Genomic DNA, 11,692 nt, shown 5'->3' on the forward strand with positions numbered 1-11,692 from the left:
GGCCACATCATTACGTCTCTTGCAGCTCTCAGATAGCAGAATGTGTTGGTACCACTGTATATAGGCGGGATATATTCAGGCTTAATTAATTATTTTAGTCTGTTCTGCAATTATCTTTTACACTGGGACCAAGTAGACTGCTTTGCAGAGTGGGCTCTGAGACAGGTGGTGTTAGCAGCGGGATGGATATTGACCATGCTGAAAATCTCTGGAGGCTGCAAAACATTCCTTTTCGTGGAAGAGCAGGAAAAGCAGGCAACTGCTTCAATAGTAATAATGCCAAAAGGCAACACAAAGGACTTCCTGGAGCCTCAGCAGCCAGAAGTAGTGTCAATGACATGACAAAAGCACAGAAAAACTGGTCATTGGAGACTTACTGGAGTCTGTGATGAAGCTACAACAGTAACAAATGAAGCAGCAAGGTTTGGCAACAGGGTTAGCATTGAAGGTCATTAGAATGTAGATCAGGTGCACTTCATGGAGCCAGAAAATTGACAAACCAGACCAAGTGCAGGTCAGAAAGAAGCAGTTCTCAATTCGTAGCATCTGAATCTTTACGTAAGACACTGGGCACTCCCACTTATTGGTCTGAGAACATAATGGTATCATCATGGTATCATCATTACAATGAGGATTATATTGACTCTTGCTTGACTTCTTTTGAATGCATAGCAAGAATACGTCAATGACCAAGGGAGCAATGAACAATCTCATTAGCAGGAATGCTTTTGGAAACAAAACAGAAACAGTTGCTGGACTGACCATCAATGGGACATGAAGTACCTTATTCTAAAACAGATGTACAATTTCAGAGATATGTAGGGGTAGGCAATGGCATTATGCAGCAGCCTCAAGTGAATAAAGTGTGGGTCATTTAAGATTGTTCCAAACTTACTTCCAGGAGATCAGTAAGACCATTCCTGGGTCTAACAGGTTGGAACCAAAGTTTGTTTCTCCTTTTTTCAGGAATAGTATATGCCTTCACTGAACCGACAAAAACAAATGTCGCTAGATTTGAGTGGACTTTTGCAGCTGAAAGGCTTTCACGACCTTAAAGACTGCAACACTTGTGACCCATTTTTGCTCATCCTGTTCCAGATCGATGTGTCAAATAGTAGATTAGGAGCGTTGTTGGCACAAGAAGAAGAGGAGCCAAACATCTAGTTGTGTGCCTTTGTAAACTGATTGTTTAACACTTGTTGAAGCTGATAACTTGTCTTCTGTCAAGAAAAATCTCTCAGATTAATAAACTACAACCATTAAAAATTGGATTAGATGGGCAATATGGTCTTGTTTGTAACTTTTATTATGGTCTGTTAAGCACATTAAGTAATTAAAACCCCAGAATAAACAGAATAAACATGAACAATAACATGAACAAGAGAAATATTTTACATTAAATAGATCCATATGAAACATATATAGTACAGAGCGATTTTATTGCTGTATATTGTATACTGCATACTGTATACTGAACACTGTTTAGGATTCTAGTCTACTTATTGTTATTAATAAAGAGCCAGGAGAGAATCATCCTGTAGATCAGTGACACTCATTGAGATCACACTATTGTGAAATACCAGTATCTAGTTAACCAAAAATAGCTTTGCATTGCTTCACACGTGCTAACCTACTGTATTTGTATGTTTTGTTATTCTTGTAATGACTAAACAGCTGATTTGAAACCTCTCACATCAGGCTTCTGAAATTCCAGAAATGTTATATTCTTCATATTGACAATGTCTATTACCCATCAAGAGACTGGCTGGCTCTAATGCTAATGAAAGAAAATCTCGGAATTTATTCATTAACCAGGTCCAGAAAGGCAGTAAGTATTGCAAAGTCACATACTGTTTAGAATTCATAGTTTGGAAAAGGCAGATCCCTAGAAGGAAATTTGTAAAAAACTAATCATATATCTTACTCCGTTCATTTCTTTTTATGTAATTAAGTGTTGATGTAACAGTTACTCAAAATATGACATATGATATTTACTAAAAATGCAGATATCAAAATGCATTTTCATTATTTTCATTATTTTGTCTGGACTTCTCTTTCAATGTCTTCTATTATCAGTACAGCAGGTAGTTAGTTATAGCAAGTTTTAACTATTTTAACAATACGTGTTTGTGTCGTGTTAAGTAATTTTTGTGCCATTTCCTGTTACAGTAAGGCTAGAGTAGAAGCCAGTATGGTATAAGGTCTCCCAGTCTTGCTTTGCCACTGTCTTGGTTGTATGAATGTACAGGCGCATGCACGTCTCTGGCGTAATAAACACTTGTTTGCTATTATATGTGGGGATTGTCAGCTTCATTAAACCCTATGCTTACATCAACAGTATCGGTTTCACAATCGCTCCCACCCCACCCCCAGATCTCAAACACACAGCACTGGGTGTAACCTGTAACTTGGCTGCAATCTGTCAACAAGCATAATCATCACTAGACAAAAAAATTGATTTCTGTTTTTTGTTGTGTACCACTTTCTTCCCAGGAGCTATAAAAAGTTCTCACATACTTAAATTTCTGTAATAGTATCAGTTCATGTTTTTCTGCAGACTATGAAGCAGGGTGATACTTTCTGATGGGCTGGACAACAACACAGACATAGTAACCTGCCTAGATAATACTGTTCTTTCTCCTGGTATTTTTGTATTTTCTAAAGTGCTACTAGATCGCTGTTTTCTGCACTTCTTTATATATACTTCAATATTCATTTTCTGCACGAATACGTTTTGTGCCTTTAGCAATATTCCCTGTAAAAAACATGTACAAACCAATTTAATACGGCACGTAATTAAACTGAGAAAAACTAAATAGATTGGATGAAAGTCCTGAATTGTGCAATACGATTAGGCAGTAGTCTGCATTGGGCTTGCTGGCTGTTCTCAAAGCGAACGGAAAGCCGGTTTGGCGCAATCACGAGGAAATGACGTAAGCAGGTAGCAAGAGCCAGGTTTTTCACCGTGTAAGGTGAGTCCTCTCACGGAGGAAGACATTGAAAGAGCGGACTATAACTGATTTCAAAATATCGTCCTATTTTGGAGCTCGTCTAATTCCGCTAATTCTTATATTTCAAAACTAAAACACACAGTTTCGTTACCAATAATAGGCACAGCACAAAATATGAATTATTCAATGAGGCTAGTTCATTTGTTTTCTTTATTGGTGATATGTTCTCGACAGGGTAAGTTACTTTTTAAAAAAATATGTTGTAGTGAATACGCGTTTGTCCTTTAAACCTTGCCTTTCCTTTGATAAAAAAAAAACTGATTAAACCAATTGTGTGTGCGCACCTGAAATAAGTAAAAAATAATATGCATGAAGAAAATATTTTATTCACTTCATTTTGTACTATAATTTTATTTTGATTTTCTAACTTGATGATACCACTTTTAATACATCACTTTTATTTTCCGTTGAACTATGCACTATGCACTATGTGTACATTTTTAAATTTGAATTTCAAACTTTAATACATTACATTTCAGTTTTAGTTTAAACATAGTTAATTTCATCTTGTATAATTCAGAAGTTGAATATTTGTTACATTATTAATGTTGAATATTATTCTGTTTAAATGCAAAAATTAAGCATTGGTGTAATAGGTGGTTTTGAATAAGCCAAAAAAACATTTTACCTGGTTGTAAGTTGTTCTGAGAAGTGTAGCATTTTAAAAATAGTTACAAAAGTGCAACGTTTGTATTGACTTCATTAAGCCTCTTTAACTCTAGTCTTCATACTTAGCTGACAGTTTTGAATGAATTTTAAATTATTAATGTTAATCATATGTACTGTATATTGTGTTGATAATATTTTGAGTTAAAATACTTGAATATACCATCCTAAGGATATATAAATATTGCAAGAACACTTTTTAAAAAGTGATTTTTTTCTTTCAGTATGTTCCCAACAAAGAGGGTTTCTTGGCATTGAAACACTTGATGGTACCCTAGTGAACCAAACGGCCTGGGACACCCTTCAAAGCAACCTGACCACGGTCTTCCTGCCCATCGTCTACATCATCGTGTTTGCCGTCAGCTTGCCCACCAACGCCATGGCCATTTGGGTTTTCCTCTTCCGAACGAAGAAGAAGCATCCGGCCGCCATCTACATGGCCAACCTGGCTCTGTCGGACCTCCTGTTTGTCATCTGGCTTCCTCTGAAGATTGCCTACCACATCAACGGCAATAACTGGATCTACGGTGAGGGCCTCTGTAAAGTGCTGGTGGGCTTCTTCTATGCCAACATGTACTGTTCCATTCTTTTCATTACCTGCTTGAGTGTGCAGAGATACTGGGTCATTGTGCACCCTCTCTCCCACCAGAGGAAAAACAACAAGATTGCAGTCTACATTGCCATCACAGTCTGGGCTGTAATCTGGGCGAGCACCACTCCACTGTATCTTTATGACCAAACCGTCCAGATTAAGGACTTAGACATTACGATTTGCCACGACATCACCAAAGCAAGTCAGATCAATTATCCCTTTGGTTTCTTCATTACAATGGGCGTTTTTGCTTATTTCATCCCGGCAGTAGTGTGCATAATCGCCTATGTTTTGATGCTCAGGCATCTCGCCAGCTCCATGACGGACGAGAACATCGGAAAGAAACGCCGAAAGGCGGTCCTGCTCATCGTCACAGTCCTCGTCATGTTTCTGGTGTGTTTCACCCCGAGCAATATCATGCTGCTCGTTCACTATTCGCTTTTAAAGCAAGGCGAAGTCAACAATGGCTATGGCATTTACATTGCCACTCTCTGCCTCGCAAGTTTGAACAGCTGCTTTGATCCCTTCCTGTATTACTACGTCTCTGAGGAGTTCCGCGAAAATGTGAAAAATACCCTAATCTGTAGGAGTGTCAGGACTGTAGAAAGAATGAGAGTGTCCTTCACAGCAATGAAATACTCAAAGAGCAGCAAGTCCTATTCATCAGATTCAGGAACACGTACTAGCAGCTGTTAGACAGAGAGGCTAATTCACACCTGTTTTGTAATGAAAGAAATTGTTCTGAATGTTAGACTTTTGTACAGAACCTTGCCTCTGGTTGTAAAAATAACCTTTTTATGATTTTTTAATATACATATTTTAAAGGAGAAACTGAGTGAACAAGATTATCTGGTCTGGCTCTGGTATAAGTCTGGTATAAGTCTGGTCAGGACTTGTACATCCTTGTTTTAGGATTTTTTTTGATAGGAAAGAGATATAAAACCTCAACATTTTAAAGTGTGTTTATTCACTACCTACGTGTTCTAATATTCTGTTTATATTTTAAGTTCATACACTCCACATGGGTAATTTTTGCAATTGAATGCAATGTGAATCACTTTCTGTCTTGCACTTATTGCACCAGTTTATAACCTTTAAGATATACCATCTCATTTTCAAGGAAAATGTATATTTTAATGTACATAAAAATGTTCATTCATGTACATACATTTTAAAGGCACTAGTCAAATGTGAATTGTTTGAACTGCCTTGTATGATTTTAAGCCTTGTATTTTATTTGCAATAAAAGATTTGAACAATTTAAGCCTATTCTCACACAAACACCTGTAACGAATACGTCCCTGCGAATAACAGTGATCTCAGCCGCCCGGGCTGTGGGAGGGCTACTTTAGCTCAGCTGGCAAGTTCCCTGTTGCGGGACACCAGAGACCCGGATTCGCGCCCAGGCTGTGATGGACGAACTGACAGGGCAGGAGCAGGCAAGGGCGGAAACCCCAAGAACCGTTACACACCCATGAAAACACTGTACTGAAAAGTGGTATTTAATGAATAGGCATATGTGAATCACTAACAGCAGTCTCTACATGGTCAAATCTTTAAGAAAAACATTATTGCATGTGGCTTTAATGTAGTTATGCTATGAAATTGGTTGTTTTAATATAAGTGAGTGAAGATGAGATGTCTGCTCACCATCCTATGATATAGCACATTACAGAATGCTCAATTTAACTTTGCTGTGTCTTCGGAAGTAATGAGACACAATTATGTAGTTTTTTTTTTGCACCAGTGCCTTACCTTACAGTAGACTAATTTTAAAACTTTGCAAAGAACAGCAGATCCACCATGTAATTCAAAATGCCATAACATTTTTAACTTCTCTCATCAAAGTTTTTTTTTTATGCGTCACCTTCTCGTGAAATCAAAGTAGCTTAAGGGTGTGCAAATTTGGCTGTTTTACAAAACTATGGTAATGTCAGAAATATTGTTTCTGACTTTAAGTACTACCCCCAGCCACAAACCTGTCTGACTGGAGTTGCTATTTACCACCTGGCTGATTCTGCGGCATTTGTATGAATCTTTCCTTTGGGGTTTTCAAATTGTGGGAGATGTGGATCGCATTTCCAAAGCGAACTATTCCCATTTTCCCTCCTAGCTTTGCTGTCACCAGTGATACTATACAGTAATAGTTAATATCAATATTACAGTTCTTAATTACAAACAGAATACCCGCTTAATCGTGACGTGCCTACAACTGTTAAAGTTCTTTTAAGGACAGATTGCAGAATAAAGAAAGCGAGCAATTATACCATGTTGTTTTCAGAGGTCGTTCAGCAAAAAAAAATGAAATTGTGAGGAGTTAGGTGAAAGTACACATAAATCCAATGGATGATTAAGTGATGTGGGTATTATGAACGTACTATGAACTAGATCCTCGGCTGGATGGAAATTCACAAAAACTCGAACGAAACCCAGGAGCCAGGTGGATATGGTCACGAGGTAATGACGTAATGCAGGTAAGAATATTTGCCTCCGGTGGGGCAGGGTATATGTTTATTTTCACTCGAGAGAAAGGCATTGCTGCAGAGGGGAATAGACGACGGTTTGTTGCGTTTGGATTAGAAAGCACAGCACATTTTTTTTCGTATTACTGTTAGGCGAAGAAAAGTACAGCCATGTTTTCGGTGAAATTTAAAGTAATATTTTTGCTAAGTTCCTTTATATCCAGCTATGAAGCAGGTAAGATTTTACTTATGGTTTGTGACTTTACGATTAATACATCTGAAAAGGATTGACTTCGTTTCTTAGTGTTACGCGTTGCCCTTGAAAATAACTCACGGTTTTGTTAAATGGCAATTAATCGGGAATGAAAACAGTCGATTGTTAGTTATATTAGTGAGCTAAATTACCAGACGAATGTTTAAAAAAAATATTGGGACTTCTTGTCTTAACTCAAATACTCACAAATTAAGAGTCGTGTAACTAGCAGGTTTATTTTGAAAGTACTTGTAGCTAAATTATAGAAAAGGATAACGCTGAACAAAAAATAATAAAACCTTTTTTGTTACAACGTTTTACAAAAATAAAAACAGGTATGTCCTGCGATTTCCGTATCTCGGAGAACTAAGGAAGTTTACAGATTCTAACGTCACATAGTTGTCGCAAGGAAGATTTTATTTTAAATTCTTTTAATTTATTTTATTTGAGTTTATTTTGAGCTATTTCAGCAGTAACTTCAGAATGTATTTTGTATAGTTACCAGTTTCTTAATATGGAGATTATTTGATTCCACTTTTCTGCTTTCTAAAACGTTCTGTGATGAATAAAACCATTTTTAAAATTTATTTCGGAATATGTTTATTAAAAAGTAAAGAGACTCATGAGCTTGTAATGCTCATGAGTGCAATCTTAATGCTAGAAGCAGTACCCTGAAGGAAAGTACATATCGCCTGTCCTCAGGAAAGCATTTCATAAGATACTGTATATAGGCAATTGTAAAAAACATACTTTGGCGTACGTGTAGTTACCTAGGGCGTCTTCCATTGGGAACCTCCTTTTGTGAAAAAGCTATCTGGTCTTTTTTAGGTCAGTTGTTTTTTTTTCTTTATACTCAATCTCAAATTGGCACTTTATCAACTAATTTCGTAATTGCAGGTAGCTCACGTGGGTTCATTGGCACAAGTATTGACGAAAAGGAAAACGTCTTTAAGGTGAACAAAATTGCCGAAGAAACACTTCAGAGCGGCCTGACCACGGTCTTCCTGCCCATCGTCTACATTATCGTGTTTGCCATCAGCTTGCCCACCAACGCCATGGCCATTTGGGTTTTCCTCTTCCGAACGAAGAAGAAGCATCCGGCCGCCATCTACATGGCCAACCTGGCTCTGTCGGACCTCCTGTTTGTCATCTGGCTTCCTCTGAAGATTGCCTACCACGTCAACGGCAATAACTGGATCTACGGTGAGGGCCTCTGTAAAGTGCTGGTGGGTTTCTTCTATGCCAACATGTACTGTTCCATTCTTTTCATTACCTGCTTGAGTGTGCAGAGATACTGGGTCATCGCTCATCCCCTGTCTACCCAGAGAAAAAACAATCGGTTTGCCGTCTGCCTTTCAATTGCAATATGGATTTTAATCTGGTTGAGTACAACGCCACTGTATCTTTATGACCAAACTGTCAAGATTGGGAACCTAGACATAACCACTTGCCACGATGTCAACAAAATAGGCGAGACAAACTATCCCTTTGGTTACTTCATTACAATGGGCATCTTTGCTTATTTCATCCCATCTCTGATAATTGTAGCGGCTTATTTCTTGCTGCTTCGGACGCTGAGTGACTCGATATCCGATGAGAACACCGGAAAGAAGCGCAGAAAGGCTTTCATCCTCATCGTCACCGTCGTTGTGACGTTCCTGATCTGTTTCACCCCCAGTAACATTATGCTGGTTGCTCACTATTCGCTCTTGAAGCAGGGCTTTGAAAACAATGGCTATGGATTTTACATTATCACCCTATGCCTTGCCAGCTTGAACAGCTGCTTGGATCCCTTCATCTATTACTTTGTTTCCAAGGAGTTCAGAGACAGTGTGAAAAACACCCTCATCTGCAGGAGTGCTAGGACTGTTGAGCGAATGAGAGTGTCCTTCAGCTCAATGAAATATTCAAAGAGGAATGACATCTATACTTCAAGTTCGAGAAGCACAACCACAAGTAGCTGCTGATGAAGAAAAAGAGGGCTTTTAAAATCTTGATTTCTGAATCTTATATTTATGTACTGCATTTTATTTTTTTTAAAGTCTATAGTGAATTACGGAGAAGAAATGGAATCAAAACAAAAACTGAATGCACGTCTGACTTTACAAGGTCTGAAAGTCCACCATGTTAAGGAACCTGTTTTAGGGAACCTTTCATTTTGCTAGAGTACAACATTGTATTCACTGCCAGTTTTTTACTGATGCTAATATTTTATTGAGTCTGTTACATGTTGTAAATGGGTAACTTTCTCTAAAAGGAAAAATCTTGTGTGTCCTTCATTTTTATTACAAACCTGGCTGAAGCGCATCTTTTTTTTTAGAAGCATGTATTTGCTTTTTCAGTTTTTATAGAATGACGTTTGTATATATATTTTTTTCCTGGCCATACTTATTGTCCCTAAGTGTACACTCAAAAAATCTTAGCAATAAAATATTTAGCTAATACATTGTAACTATTTAATATCAATACAAATAATTTGATTCCTATTGATGTATTGTACTTCACAAGTGATTTTCACTGATTTTTTTTCACTTGCTTTCTGAAACCTTAAGTGTACTGTAACACATTAATAGATATTCAGTTTTAGATGGATGTGATCCATTTTTTAAAGCTAAAAAACTTGAAGTATTCCTAGTTTTATAGATTCAGGTTAAATGTCAGGTTCTCATTGCCAGCTTTGTTAATTTATGTATTTGTAGAATCCCCTCTCCTGTATTATAATGTATAGTTTATATATTTTAGAGTCTCTTAAAGTAAAGTAATATGGTGGTTTAATGTGCTTGCCACTTAGGTTACAATAGCTCACTCTCAGCTTGATGATTAATACCTCTCTGGGCACTGATATTACAGATAACCTCGTTTCCAGGATTTGCCTGATGAGCCATTGCAGAAAAGGCCTCTGGAATTAGGGCTACTGCTCCTCAGGGAATGCTGCTTGGGCTGACAGCAGGGGGTGGGTTGTGGGAGAAAGAGGGCTAGTCATGGAGGATGAGAACAGGACTACATTCCTACCGAAATGTCCTTAATTACAAAGTGAGTCATAGAACAGGCTTAACCCATTAACCAAATGTTTTTTTTTTAATTATAAGCATTCCACTTTAAGTGTCCATATTATTAATGCCTAGTTTATCTAAAGTAAAATTACATAAATATTCTCTATGTACATGGCAGTGTTTTAGCATTTAACAAACTGTTCCAAAGCAGGAGTGTTCTTCCCTGCAGACTATAATAATCATTTGTCGCTTTCTCCAAAACTCCAAAACAAAAAAATTTTTTCATACTTGCTTAGTGATTTGTGAAATAAATGAAACAATCAAGTACATTATCTTTCAAGAAGTCAAATCTACTGTATCAGCTATAACTACACTACATTTAGCACTGAAACTAGAAACAATTCTTTGACTTGTTGCCATTCAGCTTAATTGAGAAGTATTCATTTTTTTTTAATAAAGCCTGTTTTTAATTTGAACTAAATCTATAGTATTACATTTTTGTTTATAGTCATTTTACCCTTTATCGATGGAGTAGCTAAAATAAGTATGAGTAAATATTTTAATAGCTAAATGGAAAATTACTCAACTTAGTGTCATGATTTGCCTGTTTATTTTTAACATTGCAGAGGCTAAAGATTGAATCTGCTGGCACATTTTAATTGTTACAGTATATGATCACTTTGATCTTGATTGCTGTGTTTTGAAGTGGGTTGTAAAACATTGCGGATTGAGGCTCACATTATTAACTGTAAAGTTCAGAGTCAATACTCGCTTGATCTTTTTTAGATGCTTCATATAAATAAAGGAGTTAGACCACATGAATAGGAAACATAAGGCTCAGCCTTTATCTTAGTTACTTTCTGCTGGAACTCTATGAAATGCAAGTTTCGGGTTTACAGGTGTGCATGTTCAAACCTGTTTTGCATGTTAGAGTAAACCCTGTGATCACATAAACATGCAGCCAGGTAGCCAGAACTTGCTTTGTATTTTAAATCGTTGTAACATTTGCTTTCTGTATTAATGTGAATGTAATATTTAAGTAATGTAAAATGAATGAAAACATATGGACTAAGATCTAGATAGTCTGTTGTATAAATTAAGTTCATTAACATTTCTTAACTTTCTCAATCGCAAATCCTGCTTTTATTAAATGTGGATAATATTCTTAAATCTGTATATATTTGTCTTTTAATAAAGCATTGTTTTTTTGTAATGCTTTGATGGTCAGAATGTATTTAAAAATTTAAACTGGTGTGATTTCTCTATGTAGATAATAAGGTAAGAGAGAGATAAGATCACTTTTTTAAGCATATATAATTTCTTGGATTAGGAATTTGTCTTTTTGCATACCCCAGCTTGCTCTCCATGAGACACTCAGACAGGGAGAGAAGCTTAAGGTCAGAGCGCAGGGTCACCCATTTATACGGCGCCCCTGGAGCAGTTGGGCTTAAGGGCCTTGCTCAGTGGCCCAACGGAGTAGGATTCGTCTGTTGGCCACGGGATATGAACCGCCAAACTTCCAGCCACAGAGCCACCGCAACGCCCCGATATCTCAAAAGAAATTTATCTATTCTGCCAAAATCTGCTGCAAAAACCAGAACAGAAACTGACGAATAAGACATGTGACTAATCCAGCCCAGGATTTCAGATGATGTCATGAGGTGAAAAGAACACCATGAAACTCATACTGTACAAACTGGTTCGGGGCAGTTTAG

General features: G+C 37.2%; 2 protein-coding genes across 2 annotated transcripts; both read left to right on the forward strand.

Moving 5' to 3' along the window:
* Nucleotides 1-2,986: 2,986 nt before the first annotated feature.
* LOC148837695 (proteinase-activated receptor 2-like) lies at nt 2,987-5,526 on the forward strand. Its single transcript, XM_088912278.1, has 2 exons — nt 2,987-3,186; nt 3,902-5,526. The coding sequence occupies exons 1-2, from the start codon at nt 3,126-3,128 to the stop codon at nt 4,963-4,965; spliced, it is 1,125 nt and encodes a 374-aa protein (XP_088768404.1). The 5' UTR covers nt 2,987-3,125; the 3' UTR covers nt 4,966-5,526.
* A 1,252-nt stretch (nt 5,527-6,778) lies between these two features.
* On the forward strand, nt 6,779-11,190 carry LOC148837696 (proteinase-activated receptor 2-like). Its single transcript, XM_088910822.1, has 2 exons — nt 6,779-6,966; nt 7,882-11,190. Exons 1-2 carry the CDS (start codon nt 6,903-6,905, stop codon nt 8,949-8,951), a joined length of 1,134 nt encoding a protein of 377 aa, XP_088766948.1. The 5' UTR covers nt 6,779-6,902; the 3' UTR covers nt 8,952-11,190.
* Nucleotides 11,191-11,692: the final 502 nt, after the last annotated feature.

This window comes from Atractosteus spatula, chromosome 3, assembly GCF_055471065.1.
Source record: "Atractosteus spatula isolate fAtrSpa1 chromosome 3, fAtrSpa1.hap1, whole genome shotgun sequence".
In the NCBI taxonomy this organism is placed as follows: Eukaryota; Metazoa; Chordata; class Actinopteri; order Semionotiformes; family Lepisosteidae; genus Atractosteus; species Atractosteus spatula.

Excerpts from the sequence above, each read along its gene's own strand:
- LOC148837696 (XM_088910822.1), top strand. The coding sequence starts at position 6,903 with ATGTTTTCGGTGAAATTTAAAGTAATATTTTTGCTAAGTTCCTTTATA. Across the intron at positions 6,967-7,881 it reads TATATCCAGCTATGAAGCAG|GTAGCTCACGTGGGTTCATT; the intron begins GTAAGATTTTAC and ends TCGTAATTGCAG.
- LOC148837695 (XM_088912278.1), top strand. The coding sequence starts at position 3,126 with ATGAATTATTCAATGAGGCTAGTTCATTTGTTTTCTTTATTGGTGATA. Across the intron at positions 3,187-3,901 it reads GGTGATATGTTCTCGACAGG|TATGTTCCCAACAAAGAGGG; the intron begins GTAAGTTACTTT and ends TTTTTCTTTCAG.